General features: G+C 36.0%; 1 protein-coding gene across 7 annotated transcripts in view; it reads right to left on the reverse strand.

Moving 5' to 3' along the window:
• Nucleotides 1–27,831, reverse strand: part of HDAC9 (histone deacetylase 9) — a 452,666-nt gene that overhangs the window by 58,479 nt on the left and 366,356 nt on the right. For all 7 annotated transcript variants that reach the window (XM_079302270.1, XM_079302269.1, XM_079302266.1 and 4 more), the window contains one exon: nucleotides 1,699–1,817. In XM_079302270.1, coding sequence (XP_079158396.1) covers nucleotides 1,699–1,817 — 119 coding nt within the window. The remainder of the gene's footprint in view (nucleotides 1–1,698; nucleotides 1,818–27,831) is intronic.

Genomic DNA, 27,831 nt, shown 5'->3' on the forward strand with positions numbered 1-27,831 from the left:
GATTTCTTAAAAAAAGTTATGAAGAGTTAATTAATTAATTCGTGAATGCAACCAAGTACTAATTCTAATGTAAGACAATTTTTCTTTCTTTGCTGCAATTTCTAGTTCAGCTGTTGGAACTTGCTATGCCAGAATATTACAAATGCCAAAGCATCTTGGATCCTTAAGGGACACATAGAATACCTTCTCAGCAGCTAAATACAGATAGTTATACAATGGTTCTCAACAAAATATTAATTTAGTACCAGTTGAAAGTTCACCTCCCTCCCACACAAGCTCATGGAATGATGCCACTGACCAGGAACCACAGAGAGTAAATCTCTCACCTCTTCCTGCTAAATGTTTTACTAAAAATCATAACACACAGCAAAATGATACTCAAACATGCACACCACCTGCTACGTGTCTTTCCAGTGTAACCACTGCTTCCAGCTGAAAAGCTGTGCTAAAACTCAATGTCTTGCAGCCAGAGGGATATTCCATTTCCAGTCCATTTGTGCATTAACATCTGTGTAAGTGTCTTGGGCAGACCCTTGCACTGCTCTCTGATTTCTCCCTGTCCACATCATTGTGGACAGTCACTCTGCTCCTCCACCACTGTCATTGGTATTCAGCATGCAGTGAAAACTATGAATATGCATATCTGCCCTGAACGTCCTGAGATAAACAACAGCTTTTATCTAGTGATCTGTAACAAAAGGCAAAAGTTAGAAGAACAAAATCCTCCAAACTGGAGTCCATTCGTGCAGAGTTTCAAATGCCATTAAGTCTCATTGACTTCTCCAGACTTTTCCCAAGGCATTTGCCATTACCAGCAGAGTTCCATATTTAACAGATGCTGAAGTGATATTACATACTCAATATCCTAAATAAAAGCAGATATACTGAAGAAAATTATTCACAGCACTGCTATAGGAAACCATTTTGTCTTGCCCCATGTAAAGTAATTGATATATAGCAATGTTAGAATGCACATTATTGTGCAGAGAGTTACTAACTACATCACCCAGCCTTCCTTAACATCCCAGGCTCAGAATCAGTTTGGCCACAATATCTGGTAAGACCTAGTCATTTTGGAGTGCTACATATGAGATATGTCAGACAGATCTGTCTTTCAGAAAGTATTAAATCTCTGCCATAAGCACACATTTTGAAAGACTGAAATGGACATCCAAATATTAAGACCCAACAGAGTAGTCTTTTAGAAAAAATTGGCCTTCATAAACACTGATGTAATTCAGGATTAATGCCATGGAGCTGAAAAGATTACAATAACAAAAGAGCAATATGAGATTGGATTTAGGCATCCAAAGTCTAAAATCTCCAATATATATTTAAAGAGAAGTAACTTACTCCAGCATTTGGAAATTGAGGCCTATTGAAAAGCATGAAACCTCTAAAATGTTATTTGAATGCCAGAAAAGTAATACTTTAAAAAGTCAAGACAAAAATGCCAAGAGGAACAGAAAGGAGTGAGCCAGAAACTCTAACATGTTTGTTTCTACCTTGTCCATGAGCTGGGCAAGCACTGCAGCTCTCCAGGCATCTCTGAGTATTTATGGCTGGACAGTCCCTGTCCTCAGTGACACAGCTGTCATCTCACAAAACAGACACACAGATGTGAACTGGACTTACATGATAAAGTTCCTACCCAGGAAAAAGAGCAACTCAGAAACACGTGCCAGTGGCAATACCTACATTTAGCTGTGACTTTGTACCCGCCCAGCGGAGGGTCGTGGCCTTCCACGGCATCGAATCCTGCCGACACCAGGACAATTTCTGGATCAAACTCGTTGGCAGCTGGCATAATCACAGTCCTGTAGAATGTAAAGAACCCAATGTGATAAAACTAAAAGAACTTCCACCTTCTTTATATAAATTGCCACAATCAGAAAAAGCTACAAGATGTTTTCTTTTCATTAAACCAATCTCCATGGTAGCTGTTCAAGTCCAAGGCTTCAATCAATTTCTTTCTATAATTACTCTTTTTTCTTTTCTATGACTGAGAAAAAAAAGGGAGGTACATGTGAAAGCCTCTAATATTACTTACACATCTGTGTCTGTTTTATCCTGCTGCCTATAAAAAGCTGCCTCTTCCAGGGAAGTGACTAATGGTTTACAGAGAGCTCTCAAAGCCTGACTGGAAACCCGGACTGCTCCAGTTAGTGCGAACTTGGTGTAAATTTGAACTATAAATTTCTTTTGGGAAAATGTTTTCTTTCCAAACTTTTTTTTTTCTTTCTCCTTAACATTTTTAAATGTTTGTCGAGGTGGGGGGTGACTCTAGCAAAGGAAAAACATGAAATTCCCTTAATCAAATCCAGACTATGTTGTCAAGCCTTTCCAAGGTCAAGCATAACAGGAATGTGACAACCACAAACTAGTGACAGCAACCCCTGCTGGTGTCAGGAAGATAATTCAGCCCTTTACAGTCACAAAGATTCCACTTTTTTAACCCCTTCCTTGACAAATTTATGTGTGGTTCTTTTATAACTTTGATTTTGCCCTTCTCCAACCTCAAAGCATGAAAGCAGAAGATAAGTCCCTGTGTTCTGCACTTGCAGATGTTTTCTTTCAGGCTGACTCCAAAGGGAAGGAGTAAGGATGGCTTTTGCACTGGTTTAACAAACACTGAGCCTGTAATAGCTGTGCTGAATCAGGGCTAACATTAAAAGGCAAATACATATATGAATGTTCTATCACAGATAAATTAACTCTAGAAAATCCCTACACTGGTCAGAATGTGAAGATTAATTTTGTGCATGTGTAATGCTATATGTTTAAGTTCAATGTTTATTAATCTGTTTGATAAACAACTTAGTCCAAAGAAATCATATTTTTTGTTGAAAGGTTTACGTTTTCTGTGGGAAAAACCCCCCACATTAATGATATTAACAACTCTCAAGTTTTCCTTTTGTTTAGTTTTTGATTTATGCATTATAAACTTTATTTTGTTTCATTTTCCCCAGAGGTAATTTTAGGAAAATGTTCCTTTTACTCGTTAATAATAAAAAAGAGAATTCAGATGAAGCAAAAAAGTCTTTTTCAGGATACACAGCCTTTCAATGAATATAATTTTGCATTTAAAAAAGGATAGAGGCTGCTTAAATTTTTTTTTGTGATTTTTCTGAAATTGCACCACAAATATCTGCAGGTAAAGTTGGGAAACATTCCTTTTTTTACATATGATTAGTAGGCCTCTGCTGAAATATGGATTCCAGTATTGAGCATTGCACTTCAAGAAGGATCTAGACCAACTGGAGAGATCAAAAGCAAAGAAACAACTTTGAAATAAATAACATAATTATTTGATTTGCATAACATGGGAGAAAATATGATACAAGTGCACAAATATGTAAGTTACGAAAGGGAAGAAATAACTGTTCTGTACCCTGTAGACAGGACCTGAAGCAGCTGCAGCAGGAAACATGTTCAGACACTGGAACAAACTTTTAAATAGTAATAATAAATAATAATATAAATAAAATGTTTAAGAAAATTGGAGACTTTTCACCTCTTGGACTTTTTTATGATAGCTAAAACAAATATCCATCAAATTTGCTACAGATTCAAATGGACATGGCCTGGAGGCAAGCAGTAAATTACTTCTCTTCTAGGTTTTTTTTCCCTATTGTCCCAAGATGTAGACCTCTATAACACACAAAATACACATATGAATTCTTACATTAGACACTACAGTGACTGAGCTTTTGCAGGCTAATCTCCACAAAGCTAGGGAATAATATCAGGAATAAAGGTCTCCTATGCAACCACATCTTATCTTATGTACATACCTTCTGATACTCTAATTACAAATTCATTGTCTGAAGCAACACATACTTCCCAAACTTCCCCACGTCTGCAACACATGTGGCATGGATCCTGATTACTGATGAGGACTGTGGCTGACACAATCTTCATCTGTCCCCATAGCACCATACATCTTATACACTGAAAGAAGGAGGGATCCTATGGAGAGCCCTCCCTATCTGCAGCCACTTGAGCTTTTGCCCTCCTCCTCTCCATTCATATTTCCTCAAACTCAAGTCAGGCTCTGCTTTCCATTTCTTCATGTCAAACAAAGTGGCAGCACCCCAGAGTAGAGCCCAGACTAAGCACAGGAGTCAGATGATGGAGTGTGTTCAGTGCAGAGAAGTTCTGCAAGCTCGAGCTGCTGAGCAGCAACAAGCCTCACCAGCCTAACACACAAAGAAATTTTTGAAAGTCTTATAATTTGGAACATTTGGAAAATCTACCACACTTCTACCACATTTCAAGACCTTGCTTTAAAGCGTAAAGATGTCAGCACAATTTTTAATAACAATGGGGCAAAACAATGCATTTGACCCTTAATCTCATTCATAGAAGAAGCAAAAATTGTTTAGACACAGTTTATTCAAAATTTTTGTCAAATAAATATGTCTGACATTAAACTGCCAGCCATACTGAGTAGCAATAGGAAAATTATTAAATACTGAAAGCAAGATCTTTCGACACAAAGAACCAGGAATAGCTATTAACACCATCTTTAATAGTGCTGAACAGAAAATTCTAGCACATTCATAAATCTCTCCAGAAATGATATATAGAAATCTCAGCTAAAGAAAGAAGGCTATTACACTAAAAACTGGAGGTGACATTTATAATTCAGTGTTCTGTTTCTGCTTTCAGTATTACCTGAATTCACATTATCAAAACAACAGCTAAGAGGGTTTTTATGAAAGAAAGAATTTTTTCATTTAAAAATGTATGCAGTGTCTGTTACATTCCACCAGAAAAATAACATCCTACTTTTGCTTTAATATTGTCTCATAAAGACAGAACTTTGCTGCTGCTACTTTGCAAACAATGTACCAGAAGAGCTAATCTGTATGCCCTCTGTTGTTCGTTTCTTTTTCTTCCACCATAGTATTGAGGGAAGTGGAATTTCAGAGCTCATCCATCTTATACTGCTCTTCATTTAACACTGAAGAACCTCTAAGGACTATTTTGTGAGAAATATCAAGGAAAACTGGAAAAAAAAAATCTCTTTACTGGGATAGCAAGCTTGACTCCTCTCAAACATCTCAGAGTGCCCCCAGTCCTTATTACAGCAGTCAAGGCTACTATTTGGTCTTCCAAAAGATGTCAGCCCCAAGTCACTCAATTACAGACCATAGAGACCTTTGGTTCCTAAATATCTTCAGTCTTCTATATTAATCTACAGGCATTTAGCTGGTCTTTTGAATAAATTCTGTGATATCTCCACTCAGAAAACAGAAACTTAACATCTGGAAAACAGCATTTTGGTTTGGAGTTCATGTAAGTAGAGTATCTCTAAAGTTTGTCTAGCCTTGGCAGTAACTGCTTTGTGACAAAAAACACGTGAAAATTCTTTCACAAAAGAGACAGATACTTTCTTATCTTATGAAGTTCTATAAGGAATGATATACACACATATTTTTAAATACAGTCTAGATTTCACCAGGATATACATAAAACCTTTTGTAATTTGTCACCTTTCAGGCTTTAGTCTGTTGATATGAGTATCTGCCTTTAGGAAAATCACAGAATCATAGAAACATAGCTTGGGTTGGAAGGGACCTTTGAAGATCACCTAACCCACCACCCCTGCCATGGGCAACAAATGTTTTGAGGTTGGTAGTTGTAAAGAAAGCCTACACAAAGCAATGTGAAGATCACTTCTCCCTTGTAAACAATCTTTTTCTGCCTCAGGATGGTTGGACAGGCAGTGACACTTCCTAATCCTTCACTATCTCTTGTGAGCAGAGAATCATCAGACCCTGTATCTGGCACCTTTTCTATTTTTTCTACACTCTGGAGGGCACAGAAAGGAGTAAAAAGGACAAATCAGCCACTGACAACCTCCTCAGGAGCTCCTATAACCATGTCACTTCCCTTCTCAGCTGCCTAAGACGAGAACTCTCTGAATCTGACCGTAACAGAAAATACGTTGAGGTGTTGTTTTTCTTTTTTAAAGCAGGCAAATAATATTGGTCATATACTGATGCATATTCATGTTAACCTTCCAAAATTCCTCAGAGCAGCCCTGTGCTCTGAGTCAGGCTGCAGCTGGCAGGATTTGTTACGGTGCGAAGGGTCAAAATTCTGCTTGCCAGAAATCCTTGCAAGGGTGCACTGGCAGCCTGCATTCAGACCCTGCTAGCAACACTGATTATCTTATGCTCAGCAGGAGTAAGAAATATGATTTGGCTTCTGGCCATGGGTCACCAGATAGGTACAGACTGGGGACTGGCAGGTCATCTCTTCTTTTTAAAGTCATTCAGGCTCCAGAGCTTATCAGCAAACTGAAGTTAATGCTAGAATCCTTCTCTGAGAAAACAAGCAGCTTTTGTCAGAAAAGACATAGATTTTATTCTTCCACTATGACTCACACTCTCCTCCACTTCCTTCTCCAAAGAAAATAAAACACATAAAAATTATATTTATTTTCTCTGATCTGAATCATATAGAAGCATAAATATTTGGTATACCATATTCACCTAATGATGACAGCAGAGTCACAGAGGCATCTTGCCTGGCTGACTATTTCTTTCTGTTCTCATTCATTTTCATTAATAAACATGTCAAAACCTGAAAGCTTGAGCAGCTGCATCGCAGAAGTTATTTATCTAAACCTTGCAGTTAGAGTTAGAAACTGTATCTTCCAAATCAACATAATGCAGATTCTTCTTTCAGCCTGATGGTACTGGGAACAGAGCAAGTATCTGGGAAGTTGAAGAGATTTCTTTTTGTCTGACTAAGGAGATTTCCCCAAAGAATTAATATGTTCCATTTGGGTATGCTGCTGTCCGCAGAGAAGCCAAGGGATGGCTTCCAGTTGGGTGTAGTTCTAGAGAAAACATCAGGCATGTGATCCTCCCCTCCCCACCAATCTGAACATCAGATGCAAGACATTAAAGAGATTCCACCAAGGGACTCTGTTTCTTTTATTCTGCTGTTCTATTTTTGTACATTCAAAGCACATGGCTAGGATGCTACCAAACATTTGTTCTCCCAGAAGAGATTGCAGAGAAGTACCCAACGCAGAAACAACTCTCTAAGCACCACGACACAGAGCTGGAAATCTCCAAAGAAAGTCAAACTTATGCAAATAGCTACAATTCTTTTGCTGTGCTGTTAATTTAAAAAGGAAATGAGCAGGAATACCAGCCCAGGACAATAATTTATGTAACTGAGAAAAATAATCCATGCTGTTCAGAAACTGCAGATTGGAATTACTTAGTAACATAAATTATTTGCTCTTTCCCTAAAATCCTCCAGTGTTTTCATCCAGTGATCTCAAAGTACTTTGAGAACACTGAAAAATAGAAAGGTTCATCTCTTCAGCTGGTATAAATCAGCATAGCTGTTTCTGATTGCATACTCTAAAGCAGGCATTTCTTTACCCACTTCACAGATGAATCAGCTAAAACTAAAAGCTGGTCAAAGCCTTGAATAAATTAGCCAGTTGTCTCTTGAAAAATCTTGAGAGAAAATGTAGAAGACTCTAAAGTCCATAACTTCAAGAAGTAGGGAAAAAACCCTCCAAATCTATAAATGCACTATTATTTTTTTCAGTTATACCAGACTTGTATATTGCAAGAATATAGATATATACAATGCATTATTGCTATTATAGTGGGGATTTAGCCACCAAATGGAGACTCAGTCTGTTGTTTGAAAGAAGGTAGGTCTGCCTACAGTTTCTCAGTTTCACATAATGTAAATAAAATACTGTACCAAACAATCACTCTGTTGTCCTAACTTAAAATTACACAAGGTAAAATAAGTTGTTGAATGTTCCCTGATAAAAATAGATCAAAAAGCATTTAAATGATTGCCCATATAGGTATGTGGAACTTACAGTATCTATTATTTTTATGTGTTGTTTGAACATACGTTTTAATGTAACACAGTAACAAGTAATGTCTCTTCTCATAGAAAACTGCATAAAATTTCTCTACAACTCAGAGATAATAATTTTTTCTGCACTGAGTTTATAATAGTGCATCTCACTAAAATGCTGGTTTACTTTCACAACATTCCTTTGTGCCAGTTCTGCTGTCAGTTTAGCAAGGCCAACGTGAGAACTTTCCCTCAAAACCCCTTGATGATTATTATCAGTGTTGTCCTGGATTTATCCTCCAAGGCATTCCTAAATTCTGCCAATTTTGTCTGCATTAGTTTCTAAGGCATATATTTTATAGAAGTTTTATCTTTGCAACCTTTCTTTTCATAAATTTTCTTTTATTCTACTAGATATTCTTTTTATATTTTTTAATAATTGTTTTTCTTCTCTATTTCTTTTTTAAGAACAGTCAATATTCCTGTCCTTGCTTACTTTTATTTTATAGTTACCTTATTTGCTTTCTGGAGGTATAAAATATATTTTTCTTTATTTCTTCAACTGGCAAAAAGTACCACACCAATATGAAGTCCTCAGTACAGGACATCATGATCATGTCCCTGGGATTTGCACATGGTTTTGAACTTAATCACATGCCTCAATGTTTCAGGATCATGGATGTACCCACTTAAAGATCATTTGCAAAGTTAACAATTCTAAATGTTATAATTCTAGCAGTATCTAAGTGCTACTGAATGAAAAATTTTAGAAGCACCAGCAGCTTGCTTGCTTGCTTGCTTTCTTGCACTTTTTTTTAAAAGACATTTTCAGAGCCTAAGGCTATTATTTGTGGGTTCCTTTTTAAATGAATAATTATTTTTGGCATTCTTCATGTAACTTTCCTGAATTCTTTTGCAGCTGGAACTGCAAGATCTTAAGCAGTCACAAAGTATATGAAATACTGTCCAAATATCTGCTCATCCTTCCTATTATTAGAAAGGTGGTTTGAATGTCATTTTAAGGACTCTTCTGCAATTGATCTATAATATGCCTCAGTCAGAGTCTCTTAACTAGTACAAAAAGGACCAAAATAAGGAAAAGTTAACATAGAGAAAAACTATGAGAAGAAGCACTACTTTGTGTTTTCTATAATTCACTTAAAATTTAATAGTATAGTCAAGTAAAATTATCCATTTTCTTGAAACACCAGAAAAAGCATATACACATGTACTATGCATACTCATGTCCATATTCAAAACATTAAATTCAAAGTGCAGGGGCAATATGTAAAGGGATTGGCTGAAGATTATGGTAAATAAGCTTTAAAAATTATAGGTCTAAGTATCTCTCAAATGAGTATAGGCTTAAAGAAAAGGTTACATTAAAAGGCAAGTTTGCAAGTCTCAAAGGAAAGTATACAAATATAAAGCCTTCTATGAAAACACAGGCTGAGATAATACTGCAATAGCAGGGCACAAAACACTTTTACCCTGAAAAACAGAGTTTACAAAATCTGCATTTTCTATTAAATATTTCTCTGTCTTCTCAGGCACTTGTAGAAGCACTCACATGATGAAAAACAAAATGATTTTTTATCTTTCAGTTATTTCTCAAATCTCAACTAAAATTTGTTGGTAACATGCTATTCTTATGAACAATTTATTTACTGAATTCCAGTTTTTAACTAAAGGACTGATGTGTCTTCCAAGAGCTGCACAACTGAAGATGATATATGAGAGGGAGGAAGTAGGGGTTTAATTAGCAAGACAGAGTTTAAAATAAAACACAGAATAACCTAAAATAGAAACTCCAACACTGAGAAAGCAAAATGCTATAAATATGGGATCCCACCATTTAAAGCAAATTATTTTTCTATCAAAGCCATTCTAACTCAGGAAGTGGTACTGTCACATGCATACACACTGCCAAGTTTTACCACCAAGTATTGTTTAAGATATCATTTAGCTTTCATGGTGTAACATGTTCCTACCAGAAATATCAATTCAATGCTCATTATTTTATGGAAGAAAAAGACAGTAAATAATTAGAAGCTTTTCTGTTACAAATATAATAATCACATTTGGGGGTAATTTTTGTCTTTAAAAATTTGTATAATTCTTTAGAAAACATATTACATTCTTATCAAGGCTGAAAATACTACAATATTTTCTATAACAAAGTAACTATCAGTTTTGCCTTTTTACTCTGTAATTTGTCTCAGCCATATTTTGTTATAAAAGTCTTGGCCTAAAATGTTAACATAATAAACTAATAATGCTACTAAAACAGTTCACTGCTCCCAGTAATCTTATTACATAGTAATAAGATTGCTTATAAGAAAACAAAAGTTAGTGCGTTAGTTAGTATCAGAAGTACTTAAATACTGAGATAAAAACTTGCCTCAATGTGTCACATTTACAGAATTCACAAAATAAATGACAGTAGGACAGAGTCTCCAAGGAATTTCTTACATCTACAGAAAAGCACACTATTTCGAGCATATTCTACATTTCAGTGTATTTTAGGGTGCTTGAAATGTTTGCAATTTTAAAGAAAACAACAATTTATACTCCAAAATGAGTATAAAAGAAAGGAAAGCCTAGTGTCTGTTTTACTGACATTCCACAGGATGGTGGAGTTGGGGAAAAGAAGGAAATGGCACTGTTTTGAATAAATTACAAGAAGAGGGCTTCAGAGTATGAGTTTGTCTCTAGGTCCAAAATCTACACTCCATGTTTATGAAAACACCTTTAGAAAAGCTTTTTAGATTGGGGATATAGCACACACTTTGATGCACAGCAGGAATGAAAAGCATATGCTACCTAACGTTGACTTCTATTGATTATGCAACAGCTTAGTTTGCAATGTCAATAGTCTGCTTATGACACCACAAATGGTTATTATTTGACAAGTGTCAAGCAGTTTTCAGTTCTTGCAAAAGTGAGATGTGGGGAAGAAAGGAAGGTAAATCTGATTTTAAAATGCCTGGAGAGATGAATTGGAGTGCTTGCACTTTTTACGGGAGCAATAGGTTGAGTAGATAGAAGACACAGAAATTCCTTGGAAAAAGCACTTTCACCAAGAAATTTTCTTCATTTCTGAAAAGAGCATTTTGCCCAGAAGGGGATGATTTTTGTTTCCTTTTAAATGAAAAGAAAAGAAAACAAAAAACCAACATTTTCTAGAAATCAAATTATTTATCAAGGTCATAGCCATTTGCAAAACCATAATTTTCCACATGCTGTATTCATCAACATGGTTGTGAATACAAAGCACATGAAGTTGCCTTAACTTTTTTCTCAGAGACCTCTACATATTTTCTCTTACACATGCTTTCTTGCTCTGTCTTATGTTTTCTTCCATATACTCATAACTACTTCTAATGGTATTTTTTTCTCTGCTTTTCTGGCTTATCATTAAACAGGAATTTCACAATTTTCTGGATAGCAACTGCCATTTTAGTCTGCATTGTCACTTTTCCTTTGAAGCTATTCAGAAAATTGCTCATATGACTAGTATTTTTCTGATGTTCCGAAGGGAAATGAAGACATATGTGATTTCCTCCTGTTTTACTGCTGAAGAACAACATGTACTGGTAGACAAGGAACACATAGACATTTTCTTACACCCAAACCAAATTAACCAATGAGAAGTGCCTTTGATCTTAATTGATGCTACAGGCAGGATACTGATGCTACAGGCAGCAACAGCAGTATAGTAAAGTGTAAGTAAATACAGGAATGTTTGTCTGCTTCATGCTTGGCAGAGCCTTGTCATTGGAGCTGAGCTCACTTTGGACCAGCTCATTGAACAAACTCATTTGTACCAACTCAATACATCTAGCATGTATTTAAACAGAACAGCTGGCCTTCATTCTGATAGCAAAAAATAGAGTTTCCCTCATGTAATAAGGTTTATATAGTACAAAAACTTCAAGTCTTCTCACTTTACCTAAATTGAATGCCACTTAAAAAAGCCCATACTGATACAATTTTATTGAGGATTTAGAAGAAACATTTACAGATAATGTAAGGGAACCCAGAAAAGCACTTTTAAATCCCTGCCCTTTCTCCTCCCTCTTCCGTCCCACTCTCCCAGAAAATTCTCAGAGAGAGAGAGAGAAGAGATATTTGTGGGGCCAGGGGGAACACTCTCACTAATGCACTAATCCCAAGGTACCACATGGTGTTAGAAATTACAGCTTTTTCTGGTGCAGATTCAGCTACTGTTTGGTTAGAAATGTGATCTGGTGTTGGCTCTGTGTAGCTTGGAGGAATCTGTCTCTTTTATATTATTCTATCCCTGTTCTTCCTTCACACTCAACAAAATAGAGGAAATCTGATAGACTTCGAAGAGAGAGAAAATTGGATGTCAGCACTTAGAGATCAACTGAATTGAAAGTGACTGAAAGGACTCAATTCACAAATAAAAGTACTAGACTTGTTCAGAGAGTATCATCAGGTAGGGTGTTTAAAATGAGAAACACTCTCCTGCAAGAGGGTTACACTTATAACTTAAAGACTGAAGCCAAAGAAAGGGTTGGGGAGAACTAAGGGTTTAGGGAAATACAAAGCCAAATATGACATGTTGAGGACAACAGGAATTTCTTTCTGGTTTCAGTAGTATGAAAGAAAATAGTTTTATACATAAAATTCAAAGGGAAGCATTTCCACCTAGAAAGAACTTTAAAGCACTTGAAATCTCAGACTGAAAATGAAAATGCAGATATATTGCAATGTGATTTAATATTTTACTAAGGCTTCCATTGACTTCATGGAACCAACATATAATAGATTTTATTTGACATCTGCAAAATAATTGTAGAGTCTTGTGGTCCTAGATCAATCATAACTCTTTCAGTGGGGTATACAGAAGAAGCCTTTTATCTGTGGCAGGGATTTTACAGCAGAAAGGCAATCCCACTCAGCCCAAGAGAGTCATATTGACACATTGTTATTCCACTTGCAATACCATCACTTGCACAAACTCTTCATGTTGTCAGGACCTCTGAAGAAGGACTGAGAAAAAAAACCAAAGTGACCTTTGGGATTTAACTGAAAACCATCTAAAAATTACATTTTGATATTTCTGAATTTGCCTTTCCCCAATGAACTTACATCCCTGTCCTTCTCTTGAAAAACTGAAGTGCTCACAACTCCTTTAATAATTTTTGTATTCTGTTTGGAATGATAAATTGGTTAGTCTTCTCAACAGCACAAACCAAGAAAGACTTGTCCTACCATATGCTACAGCAATAGAAAAGAAAGCTGTTTCTCATTATTGGCTGGTCCATCCTCATATTGTCAGTTGTCTTGGAAACTGAGATTGATTCTAATTTCAAGAAAATACAAGAATGAACTTAATCACATAGTTTCTTTTTTCAATGTCCATCTCAATTTACAGTGTTGGAAGTAGCAACAAAAACATCTATAAGCATGATTTCCAGTTCTAGATGTATTTTCATTGCACTTCTGTCTCAGAGTGAAAACCAAAACAATAAAACTTAGACTGGAAACTTCAGTAAAATAACTGTGAAGTTTCAGAAAACATTGAAATAAATGTAAGTAAAGTGTGCATTCAAATCAAGTTCACTTAAAAATAAAATAAAATAGTTATTTCAGCTTTGATATCTGGATGATACAATATATGGGTATGATGTAATTCAAATTCTTCACTCTGTTCAAAAACTGGACTTCTTAATAAGGCCAAAATATATTTAGTAAAATATTAGTTTTCCAAGTATTTCAGAAACCCCATCAGGACTTCATAATCATTTCTCTCCTAAGGATCTGATGACTTCAGTCAGCTTTACTGTACTTACTGCAATTAAGTTACCATCATTTTATGAAATACTCTTGTCATTTCTTTACTTGAAATTGCCAACAGATCTTGTAAACTGTTCAAGGGACTAGTTAAAAGCAGCACTTTTCATGCTGCTACCCTTGGGTTACCAACAGTCTCCAAAACTGAACAATACCATTTTGGCAGTGAGGAGTTCTCCAATTCCAGTTGCCAAGCTAGATTTAAATACATGGAATTTTACACCAGCTGAGAAATTTGGCATACTATTCTCATCTACTCTTCATTAAAATAACCGTTCCAACATGAAATTGCCAAACCTGTCATAGGGAGGTGTGCAATTACAGTGAATAGGAGGAAGTTTTTATCTTTGCTAATACATGGGAGGTGATCCAGAAGATTTTTAGGTTGTGACCCCCTCAAGAAAGTTTAGAAGACTCTTGGCACCTAAGCAAAAAGAATTTTTCAGCCTTTCAGCATGAACAGCTAAGGAAAAAATTATGTATTTTTTGTACTGTGTTGCTGTAAGATAGTTCAGTCTTTGGAAGAAAAAACAGAATTCTCAGTTAGTGTAATGTCAAGGAAATGTACAGAATGGTTGTATATATAATCACCCAATACACAGTCCTAATTTCAACACTTTATAACTTTTTTGAATTCATAAGATCAATCAGATAATATTTAAAGTTTAATTTTTATTTTCTCATTTATTATACTTCATACATATATATACTTATTATATTTCACTTATACTTCATGTCTTTTTCCTTTTTTTATGTTTTTATCCAGCTCTGCATACTTGATAGACACTATTAGTCAAGTAGTTTTTCAATGAGTTCCCTCTAACATCAAATAAATAATTAATATTTCTATATTATTTTCTCAAGTTAGATTCAAAAGATATTGAAGTAGCAAAAATATAAATTTAAATTTCATGCCCTAGTTATCAAATTGTTAACAATTTATTTATTTTATATCATGAATTCTAAAATATCTGAGCTTTTAATAGGAAATCTTTCATTCCAACCTCAAACATCAGTTGGTGCTCTGACACTGGGAGTACTGGCAACCTGTCAGTCCAAGTGAAAACCTGTCAGGAAGGAAATGGTTATCTTTGAAGGGAGTTGACTGTGGAATGAGAACTGCTAAATCTTACTTGCTGCAATAAAAAGTAAGCCAGCTTTCCTATCACCTCGTTGCAGTGCTTTCTTCACCAAGAAAAGCAATGATAGAGATGAGGAGCATCAAAGATAAAAGAGTGCTTAAAAATTAGCTCATCCTGCCAGGCCTGATTTTTTCATCTCCCTCTGGCTGTACTCCATTCTCTTTAAATTCCATTGAATCACCAAGGAAGACCTCTAGTCTGACCATGAAAAAAAAAAATGCTGTGACTAAGCCAACAAATTAGAAGTACTCTGGCTTGCAATCAAAGATTTCCTTTTAGCAGAATTACTAAATATTGATTAATACAGCTCAAGAATGTTTAAGGAAGCTGCTGCAATTCTAGAATACTCCGAATTTCTGTAATTCATGCAGATATTGTACAGTTAAAAAGCATTTAGCATTGAAAACCACTGTTGCTTCAAAAGCTACAGGGTACACAAGCAACATCCAATTTGGTTCTGTTTCTAATTGCAAATGAATCCAAATCCTGATAAATTTCTTCAGACTTGTGCTTCCTTGAACAGTTTCTACATTGTCTTTCCATAAGTTAAAAAATTCAGGTAGAATTATTTTTTAAATTCACAATCCCAAATAATTGTAAATAATGATTTACTATTGAGGGAATTAAGATTATTATTAGATCATGCTAATTTGATAAAAAATAATGCTCAGACTCGGCTTTTGTTTAACTTGTTTTACATGCATTCCTGTTATCAATTCATGCATACTTAATATAGATTCAATCGCAGACTCTTTACAGATTAAAAAAGAAATATATATTAGCAAAGAATAGACCTCAAGGAAGTTGAAGTTTAGTTCAAATAAACATGTATGTTTATTTCAATCTAATCTATGCAAGGTCAGCAATACTATCAGAATATCCTGTTATAGTATCTTTATTTCTAATGCCAGGATGAAAAGATTCACAAAGTTCTGTCTTAACCCATTTAAAACACTACTAAAAGTTATTTTTGTTTTTATTCCAGAGTTGGACTGAGGCTATAAGTTTCTTTCAGTGGTTTATCCAGAGGAGTTTCACCATGTCCTGTGTAAATCATTGTAGTCTTGTCTCTCTCACTTCATTGGCTTTTTGGTTTCCATCTGTTTTCTCTCATCTTTTTTTCTACTCTGCCTCATCTGCATTCTCTTTTTACTCTGGTTTCTCTCATCTGCTTTCTCATCACCATTAGTCCAACCCTCTATTATCCCCTTTACTTCCCAGTTATCTCAGAAAGGAGAGAAAGTATGAGACCCAAGAGCTTCATTCTGAGAGATGCTGACCACTTTAACTCCTTTTTTTTGACCTGCAAACTTGAAATGCTTTCCTTTTAATGTAGTTTTAAGACCTTCCTGGATGTCTTCACTGACCTAAGCATGTTACTTCTCTGAATGTTATCTAAGGTACATTGTGCTGTTATTCCTGGAAACAAAAATTTCTACAGGACCCATTTGTGCTTTTCCCAGAAAACTGTATCTCCCTAGTGTCCTACCTGCACACAGGTTAGCACAATATCATGTTACCTACTTTAATAATCTCTGAAGGGAAATTCCAAACATTTTATTTTTGCATCTTATTGTATCTGTTGCAGAATACTCATTAAAAAAAAGAAAAAAAAAAAAAAAAATGACATGCATTTAAGACCTTTTAGAATAATGAGCCAAATATATACTTTATTTCATCACTAGAAATAGCTTAACATGGAGGCTTAATACCCTACAATTATCTTTGTGACAACATGAATGACACAACTTCCTGTTCTAAAGCAGCAATCTAGCCACTGATGATCAGAAATAATCATTAATCCTTTAACTGAATTCAATCAGAAACTTCCAGCTTGAAGCTATTTGTTTTCCTTCTTAATAAAGAAAAACTCTCCACAAATGTCCATAACAGTACAGCAAGTTACTGATCTTCCACAACTGAGCATATGGCCTCACTTGCTGGGCCTTCATCATTTTTCACATTTGTACATTTTACCTGGCTTTCTTCTGTGAGCCATCTGAAGATGCAATGCCACTTAGGCAAGAGCATCACATCAGCATCAGATGCCTCATTTAAAGGGTGAATTCAGCATAAGTCACAGAATTACTTGCACATTTCTATGTCTCAGGGAACACTGCTGGACATGTAACTGAACTGCCAACTCCAGTGAAGTCCCCTATGCTATGTCCTTTTCCCCTGAGACAGGTTCCAGTCACAGTAAAAGACATATTCTCCAATTGAACATCCCCAAAGTAGGAAAACCCCATTTATGTCACCACTTCTGCCCTTGTGCCAGCAGAGAACGGCATCAGTCAAAGCTTTCATTCCTCAAACTCTGCCCTTCTCCTCATGCCATCCAAGGAAATGTTTTCAAGTATTCCTCCAAGCAGGAACAAAGAGTAATGTTCTTGCTCTTCCCAGTGTGAGTGAAAGAGAAAACTCACTACAAATCAGCATCCTGCTGTGGAGGAAATTTCTGGAAACTCCAGAGACTTCTACAACTTCCCAAAGGTTAGAAATAGGTTTAAAGATGCAGTTTGCATGTTGCCTAAATTATACAGTCTCTATCTCTTTCCTAGGTTGTGAAAGAGATTTATGAAACCTTTTGTGAAAGGTTGAAATCAGAGACTGGAGAAAAGACTGTACCTCTGACAGAAGTTTGCTGATTTTAATTTTAATAAATTAAAGTAGTAGTGTTATACCATGTCATTTCACACTCCATGACATATCAAACAACAACTATATTTAAAACTGAGATGCTTACTGTAGACCTCTGTCACAGTAAAAGCTACTACTGAAAAAGTAACTTGTCCTTCATGCTTCCAGAGACACTCTGTTCTAAAGGCTGGCATCTGTGCCACAGCCAAAGCAGTGTTCATCTTTCCATTAAATGCCAGAGTTATGGACCTGAGTGATTTGGGGCTGCTCTGTTCATAAGTAGATACTCAAGACAGCATTTTTGGAAGGCAGCCACTGGAGTGTACCATATTACAGAATAAATCACACTGAAAAGATGCTCCCTGTCAAGTTGGAGATACTTTTAGAAAAGATCAGTTACAGAAACCATCATATTTATGTGACAATTTCTACCTTTGTTAGTGACACAAGCTTATTTCACATACACTGTAAGATCCTAGATGAGTTCCCTGAAGATTTCTCACAGATTGCAATACCACAGGCTCTTAAATCTAGTGGAGAGGTCTCATTTTTTATAGTACAATGAAGTACAATTAAGGCATGATCTTCCTCTGACAAGTCTGAAATGATCTCCATCCCAGCTCCTTAGGGAGTGTGTTGAAATTCAGCCATTTAAAAGATCTCTAGGCAGTGTTTCAACTGCTCTGAACTCCCATAAATATTACCAGCTCTAAATTTCTGGAGAGGGGCCCTGTTGAGATGTAGTGCCTTCAGGAGTATATAGTACAACCTGACTAAAACATAACCTCATTCGTGTTCTCATGAATTTTGGTTTAAGTGCAGCCAACAGTCATGTCTATGGAAGGTGCAATGTAAGGATATAACTATAATTAACTGTACAACTGAAGTGGTAAACTTCCCACTTCATCAATAAACTGAAGGAGAGACCTTGCCTGGGGATATGACTACAATGCATGCTGCAGCTAGATGCAAAGATGTGCAGGTTTGAAATTAGTCAATGTGGATACTGAAAAACTCTGCTCAGGGAGACTAGGTCTTGTACAGGTTATTTCATGCTACTAAGAAAAGGTAATTTGTGTCAGCACAGTATATTAGCCTCTATAAAACTTCTTCCAGCCTGAAAGATTACTTTGGGGACAAACATGAACTACTCACAGTGTGCGTGTTTATGTTTTGTCACTGTTCAGTAAAGATAAAATCAACTAGCATGGGCAGCTCATGAGAATTCTTCAGACATGGCATAAGTAGCTTAAAGCTGGACTGGACATGTTTACACTTTCTTTGCAGGTATAGAAGTATAAGCATGCTCTAAAACACTGGCTTAGAATATCCCTAGCCATATATGGATGAACCCATGCTTAACTGAGCTTTCCCTCATGTATGTAAATAAATATTAACTAGAATAGAGATACATTCAACCAGGAATGGCATACAAATCCAGATGCTGACAGCTAACAATATACTGTAGGATTCTCTATGGGAGCTCAGGGTCTAAACTCCCATTGTGTTGCATGGAGGCAAAGGATCAGTTCAGTTACCTACATGAAGATGTCCAGTGGCTTTTGGGGAACCCTTTCTGGCCACTTGCACAATGTCCCAGAGATCCTCTGCTACAGCTGTCAGCCACAGCAGTAAACCTCAGCTCCTCCAGTGTTTGCAAACTGAACCAAGGTCCTAGGCAGTACAGACTGAAATCTAGGAATTTATTCAGACAACCAGTGCATATCCCTGGTTAAGGGTGAGCCACACAGCTGTCTCAGTGGGCTGACCCAACTGAGCTGTATCACCCAGAGCTGCTCAGGGGTGATCAAACACCTTGCTGACATACAGACGCCTACATTGTAGGGATGCGGTTGGATTTATGAATTTGATCCTGAATTTCTCTGTGTTTATATTGTAGCTTTTAGCCATGGCCCAGTATGAAATGAGAAACCAAAAATCACATTTTCTTCAATATTATTCAGTCATTAAAGCTAAAAGCTCCCACAGAGAAACCATTCTAGGAAGCCTTCCATTAACACTATTCTCCATGCAGTCTTATGGTACTGGGGCAGAGAAGGTGTCCTGGGTAGAGAACAAAGGAACTCAAGCTTCTTTTCTCAAATATAAAGACATCTCTCTTCATGCTCAAAGAATAAAAGACATAGGAAAATGAATCAGATCCGTATAATCAAATTTTTGAAATAAGATCTGAAAAAATATGGTTGCATTCCACATTTTCCTTTAGGGTATTAATGCAAATTATTTCTACACAGCAGGCTGAAACTTCTGTTTCCTCTCAACAGCTTGTACATTGGTACTTTTCATTGCAAAAGTCATAGTCTAATCTGGGGAGCTAATACTATTATACTAACTTATAACAATAATTATCTAGAGTTTACTAAGAATAATAGTATTCACGAGCTGCATAGGCAATACAGGACTTAGCACTTTGTTAATTCCACAGTCTTCACACAACCTAATATGCCACAAATTGTAGTTACACAATAGATTCCATTAAATAAAAAATACATGCTTTTTTTCATTTAAATTATGTAAATTATTAGTTCATTGTTTAAGATGTCTAAAATAGGCTTGTCTACTAATTGAAAATAATGCTTCATGTTACAATTAGAATTGAATTTCACTTCTGAAAAAACATTTTAAGCACAATAATAAATATAATACAATGGGAAGTCTTTTAAATTTTTAAAGAAACATTGAATTTGCATGTATTTTCCTGTGCTATATTACAGTACTATCAAGCAGTGTAGTTATTTCACAATAGTGTACATACAAATTAAATTAAGAAAACGGAGCTATTAGGAGAAAATATGCAAATAAAACCACTTAGTTTTTCTTAATCCTATATCTGACCTTGTTAACAAGCAGGTGCAAGACTTCACACTATAACCAAGAACAATAAAGAAGCATGCTGTCCTCATTTTTCCTCTAATTGTCCTTTCCTCTAAATCATGTTAGTTCCCATTGGTTTTATGCAATATTCACCAGTATTACCTTTTGTTCTTTGCAAGTTTATTGTAGCCATGGAAATAGGAGTACAAGCCTTTGATCTCTCACATCACACAAAAGTAATCTATGAGAATATAGCATATGCCACAGTATGAGAAATGTATCCCAGTTGAATTCTTTAGTCAAAAGAATTATGTACCTATGGCATCCTCTGTGAAAATTCTCTGCAGTGAATTATTTCTACTGTTGTTACTGAGTACAGCAGTGAAAAGACACAGTCAGACACACATGAATATACCTTAGGTAGGTAATGTCCTTATTAACTCTTTCTCTATTCTTTACCAGGGCAAAATAAAAGCCATCTACAGTTATATAAGAAGTTAAAGCAGCCAGCATACAAATAATATGGCATTTATCTTCAAGCTACCCTCTTGTTATCAGAGTGTAAAAAACCAAGTAATGAACAACAGAACGCAGTCCTGCTAAAATGTGTGTTGTGGTTGTTGCATCTAAAAGTGACTTACTGAACACAAGTGGTTCAATTTAACTCTTCTTTACACATTCTAAAATGATACAAAGGAAGAATAATGAAAAGCAGAATCAAAATCTACTTTTAAATCTTAGAAGGAAAGCAGATGGATTTTCTATCTGAAAACATATACAGGAGAGCAGATGGGTACATACAAGGATGCCATCTAACAGTCATTATTTTAAGATTTGTCATTTTAAAGATGCAACAAATTCACAGAATCAGTGAAAGTAATGAAACCAAACATTTACTCTTTGCTCAGCCAGTGATTTCCTGTGTGGCCTATATAGTGCTTTAAAAATACACAACACAACACCATTACATCAGATAATGGCTACTTTTTGAATATTTTGTCAAGACTTCCTTTTATTAAATTGCAGATTTAAAAGAAACTGTAAGCAAGATGGAAATTAAGAAACTATGCAGTCCCCAGTTCCCCACATTAAAAAAAAAAAAATACCCTTTTTACTAATAAGCATTGAACTACCTTAAAAACATGATTGGAAACTTTGGAAATATGTGATTCAAGCATCTGGTAAATTTTTTCCTGTAATAAAATGCTTCCTCAGTCACTATCCCTTTGCTTGATTTACATCATCCATGTAAGCTTAACTTTACAAAGTTTGTGGGAAGATGTACAAAGGTCAAATTAAATCACCTGTAGATTTTATAATTTTATTTCTTCTGTTGAAAAGATCATTAGGCATATGTGCAAGGTATCCACTAAATCACTAATAGATCACCTAACCTCACTTTTGCCCGTCAAAAAGTAATTTCCAATATAATATTATTAAACCATCATATATGATCCTCTTAATCACATTAGCCTCTCTAAAATGTGAATGTAGTTGAAAGTACAGTCAGACAAGGATCATGATTTATAATGATGGGCTATGATTAATAGTCCAAACTACCTCTTAGAAAGCATGGAATCAAAAAGGACATTTGGTTTTTACATTATAAAAAATGAGAGCAAACAAAATCTTATGTTTAATAAGGATCAAAATGTCTGCCCATCTGGAAATGTTGCTTATAAGAACCCTCATACTCTCCCACTATGATACTTACACCACTGTTTTCTCACAAAACAATCTTTTGTATTAGAAGGGAAATTATTGTTTTCCAATAATTGTGATGAATTATGATGATTTGAAAAGTTATTTTCTCAGCTCAGAGAGAGACTCATTAGTGCTAATAAAATACACATCGAGATATAACCAGCTCCCTGTGATGATGGGTATGAGTTTAACAGGTTAAAATTTCACAAAATGATGATAAAAATATTAAAACCTGCTGCTTCTCTTTAAAGCATAAAACCAATTTGCCATTCTACTAACATAAAACATGTTAAAGTGACAGGTCACATGAAAGAGAAGAAAAACAAGAAGCCTTCAAATTCTTAAATATGAGTCCTTTGTTTAAAAAAATTTTGAGCTACATATACATAAAATTTGTGTTTTAAAAATATTATACACTTATTTTACTTATAAATATATTTATAAATCTAAGTGCTATATTCATACTATTTATAAAAAAGCACAAGGTGGAACTATCTTGATCAACAGAATTCTTTTTAATGGAAAAGACTTGCCTTTAAGGAAAGGGCTGAATACTCTGTGGAATTATTCTAATTTTTAGGAAGAAATCATGGACATTTTCAAGACTTCAGAAAAACAGAAACACTAGTTCCATGAACTAAACAAAAAAAAAAAAGAGCAAAATTTCACAAAAAATATACAAGAAAAATCCAAAATAAAATCTCACGGAGTAGACATTAACAAGACTGAAAAAAAAAAAAAAAAGCTTCTTCTATTGATCTGAACTACAGTTCCACTAGAAACTAATTTCCATCAATATTTCTTTTATTAAGTGCTAGTGTTGGTAATATGGAATCTGGCACAAATGGATCAATATTATATTCTTTCATTAGTCTCAGGAGGTCCAATCCTGCAAACATGAATGCACAAATGTAACTTTACTCTGGCTAGTGGCCTAATTGACTTACTAATGATTTAATACACAAATATATTAATTTAGGCAGCTGCAGGATGTGTCCCAGGTTTCCTGACAGCAGTCCTCCCAGGCACCTCAGTGGCCCCAGACTATGGATCCTGAGACACCTCTCCTGCTGCAGGGTGTCTAGATATGAAAACCAATTCATGCACAGAAGTTCAGCTTCATTTTTTTCCAGCAGCACCACCAGCTGGAGCAGCTAAAGAGATTAGGACCAAATTCTGAAAGCAATTATGCTGAAGAGAATAACTCAGAACTAACATTGCTAAAATACCTCAATTGTTGCTTGCCCTAACAGTACTTCATGGGAGCTTTTCTGGTTTTGGAGACCCTGTTACAAGCTACCCTGAAGATATCAGGCTGCCTGGAAGGAGTCAGTTCTGTAGGGTGTCAGGTCTGCAAACACACCATAGGGGTTTCCTCACTTATTCCCACTTCAAAGAAGCATTAAGAACAATTTCTCTTTATTACAGTTTTTAACTAGATTTCTTTCCCCTGTGATGATTAATTAGGCGTTTGTTACAATTTGCTTTCTTTCCACCTCTAAGAATAAATGTACCCTTCTGCTAATCAGACACAAACAAAATGTTTTGAAAAGTAATCACTTGTTAAAAAAAATGGAAATTGAGCTTCTGTGTTGTGAGGAATGTACACACATAGCACAGTGAAATTTAACACGGGTAAACGATCTGACTACCTCAAAGTGAAGTTTTTGCCTTCCTACAGTGGCCTTTCACCCTGCCCTTTCCTCCAATCTGAGGAGAGCTGATGTTGATGGAACATATAATGGCTCCTTTCCTGTGTAGTAAAGTCAGCAATAAAGCTCAGTAATTAAGGTGACTGGGGAGGCCCAGCCCAGCAGGCTAGTGGTGTGGCGAACACTTTCAGAACTTCAAACAATATCAAAGTCACTGAAAAACGGGCCTAGTTCAGGACTGGTTTGAATTAAGCCTCACTTCCACACGCACTTTTCAAATCCAAGCTCAAACAAGAAAGCCAAGGCCTTCTGGATTTCATTAGAGCCAATTATCTTATCTGTTTCATCTCAGGCCTGACCCTAAGGCTGGCAAACAGCTATTCAGTGCATTTGTGTGGTTGTTTGAGAAAGCCTTCAGCCAGCCAATGGCCTGAGGAACCTCTAATTAAAACACAGTTGCCCCCTGCCTCTAGTGATTAAATATTTTCAAGCTTTTGTAAATAATTTTTCCATTCTTTGCCCCAAGCCTCAGAGGTCCAATACATGCAGTAATTTATTTAGTTTGTCAAAGAATACTGCTGGAAATAAAACTATAATAGAAACTTAGGAAACTCTTATATCTTGCCTAACTTCTGCAAGTGACATTCTACAATCTTGCACAACATGTATACTGTTTCTTATGTAATTAAGCCTTAAAAACCTCATTGTGTTTGAAGCCATACAGTGTACAACAGGCCCTACATTTTGTTGATGATCATCGTGTTTCCTCAGATGTCAACAAGATATGTGTGCTCACGGGCTTCATGAGATCACAGATGCTGCAGATGTGATGCTGAGAGATATCTGTGCTTCTGAGATGGATGGACTCTTCTGAGAGGCTGGATCACACTTAGAAAGCCTGTTTGGGAAGGACTGAATCCTACCAGTAGCTTACTTTTGGAACTGAAGAACAGCATCAGAATGCAGATCCATGTCACCATGTCCCAAATAAATTCTAGTAATTAAATTTGCAAGAATGACTTCTGGGCTAGAGTACTTGATCCCTCCATCTTCCTTTCTCAAACTCTGGGAAGACACTGCCTTTTGCATGAGATCAGAGAACCTGATTCTAGCTTGGTTCTAGCCTTGGTACCACACAGGGCTCCACCTCAAGTCATCCTGTGCCCCACATATGGCCAAAGTCACCAGTATTGAGCATGTGTACCTGCAACATGCAATGTAATGGGGAAAGGAACAACTTACATCTTCCAAACTAACCTGTTAACTCCTTACATCTTACTGTTATTCTTAACAACAAAAACCAACACATTTATATCAGTAGAACACACTGGAGGAACTGTCATGAACCAAACCCAATTGCATAAAACACTGAACAGAATGAAGAAAAAGATGGGTCCTGTCTATGTACTCTATGGAGACTTGGGGAAATACAGGCAGAAGCTGAACATGCCAGGAAAATAGAAGCAGTCTTAACAGTACAGGAGTTTAACCACTGTCCAGTTTTGTATGAGGTGATATAGCAAAATATAAATGTAATAAAATATTTCAAGGAAGTTAATGAACCAGTCTCGTAGCTGTTTATGAGAATACCCTACAAGTATGAACTTTATCACACAAAAAATCAGAAAACCTCTACCTGCTATCATATGGAAAATGAAATTCATAAGAGCATTCTGAGAATGACACTCCAATAATAAACAAAATGGCTGAAACTTAGAAATCACTTTAGGTGGTTGGAATGGTAATGCATTCTGTATTTCAAAGACATGCTACAGAAAGAATTTGCAAAATTTAGACATTGCTGTATTGTGACTTCCAACAGAGAAGGTCGAAGGTCACACAAGAACTTGCCTGAGTGACAGGCAGAAAAATGGCTTTGCCTATAGAGAGTGGCAGTAGTTAGTAATGGCTTGGGGATACAAGTTTGGTAAAGTTGAGCTTCAATAAGACTTCCTCAATTAGCATATAATAAAGTTACTATAAAATTTCATGATGTACAGAGGAAACATGCCTGGAATGGATAAGCCATTGGTTGACAAACAATAATTCAATTTGCATTTTGGACAAACTGTCCTGCAGAAAACCACAAGGCAGGAGAAGATACCAAGACCAAAAGCAGAATGTCATGGAATAACTGAAGAGAGATCAAAGAGGCAAATGTTGATTCTTCCAAAAGACAAGTTAAAGGAGATGTTCTATGTTCAAGTCTGGGTAGAGGCCAGGGACTATCAAGCACAGAAGTCAGAGAAAGATGAATTTTTGAGAAAAAGGTCATAGGGATAAACAAAAGTGGATGACACACAAGCTAGGAAAAATGAGGGTAAAAAATAGACTCTGAGCTTTGGCTCTAGGAGGGATTTATGTTAAGAATAGTTTCAGAGGAAGACAGATGCTCTTTTGGAGGAGGTCTATAATCAGAGGATAAACAGCAATATGTACACTCAATGTTGTTGCAGATAGAGAGGGAGAAAGGAGAGAAGAAGATGAAGAGCTTAGCAGTACTTTTTCTTTACAATGAATCATGATTGTATTACAAGGCACAAGAGCCTCTTGCGAGGGGAATGAGGGGTTAAATAGACAAATAAGAGAAGAAAAAATCTTATATCCCAGGCAGAGCAGTAGATGAAAGAGCATGAGGGCCTGCTAACAAGCAAAAGAGTTTTGAGAAAACTCAGATGCTTCTGAGCATCTGAGAAAAACTGATGAGGAGCAACTTTGTGATCAGAGGCATATGAAAGAACTGTGGGAAGAAAAGGGATGTTACAGATGCTATGGAGAAACTGATGAATGATCACATTATGACTACAAGAGAGAAACGTGGAAGGGGGAAGAAGGGTGGAGAAGAGGAGAAGGGAGTATTAGCAATCTTGAAAATTATTTATACTGATTGGTACTACTAGAAATGTATTTCCAATCTTTAGATCTTTTTAATCTCTTCCAATCTACTACATTCCAAGTACTTCTAATCCAAAATTTGCTTTGCAAGATGACAAAAGACAGCATAAAAAATTCTGGGTTTGCTCAGCAAGTTTATATATAAAGGCCAATGACTGAACACAGAGAGAATCAAAATTGAATGAAGAACACTCATGTATGTCATGGTTTTAGTTTCAGGGGCAGTTAATACTTAGCAGTGGCCCATCTGATAAATCAGAATCAGAAAATCAGAATGAGAATAAATCACTGCATTCTTGATTGGTTTGGAAATTAAAGGGTCTTCAAGCTATTATAAACTTTTTCAAGAAATATACTTTTTTTACTTAAACATAATCCTTTTTGCATATTTTCATCTCTTTGATATTTTTTAGAGGGAGACTTCTTTTAAATATTAAAAAAAAAAAAAAACCAAACCCGAAGCATTCCAAATATACTGACAACAAATGCACATATTCATGTGTGATAAGGTCAGGTTAAATCCCTTGATTTGCAGGAATGGGGGACAAGAAACTGTCTTCACTATTTCACAGTATCACAGAATCATCAGGTTGGAAGAACATCAAGACCAGCTTGTCCCACTGTCATCCCCACACCACCATAACTACCCCTAAACCACATCCCCAAGTCCCACATCCAAACACCTCTTGAATATTTTCAGAGACAGTGACTCTACCACCTCCCTGGGTAAATTATTCCAATGACAAACCACTCATTAAGTGATTTTTTTCCCCTAATCTCTAATCTGAACCTCCCCTAATGCAATTTAAGGCCAAATCCAATGCCACAGCATTGGGATTTTTCACTTAAAAATTTTTAGCTTCCTAGAGCAATGTCCTCACCAAGAGGTTAGACATGAAAACTGTCATAAAAGTGTTTGAAACACAAACACTTAGCTGTTTTCTTGGAAACTTCCAATAGTTTTGGTTTTGTTCCAGTGCAGAAGAAAATCACGTCATAACCACGGACAGTTGCAGCTTACTGGAAGTGCTGCCTTTAATCATCTCTACTTTAATAATGCACGCCCTGCACAGGAGGGACACAGCACCAGAGTTTGGTCATTTTACTGACAGTAAGAAATAGAATCAAATAAGCTGCATCATCCCTTCAGCCCTCCTCCTTCTATCTTCTGATAAGCATGTATACTCCTACATGTATGAAATGCATCCCAAACACAGCTACTTTCAACCTGGCCTATCCTGTGCTGCAATTTCTTTGCTTTCATTTTCCATTAATTTTTTTATAAATTAATA

This window comes from Erithacus rubecula (assembly GCF_903797595.1).
Source record: "Erithacus rubecula genome assembly, chromosome: 3".
NCBI classification, from domain to species: Eukaryota; Metazoa; Chordata; class Aves; order Passeriformes; family Muscicapidae; genus Erithacus; species Erithacus rubecula.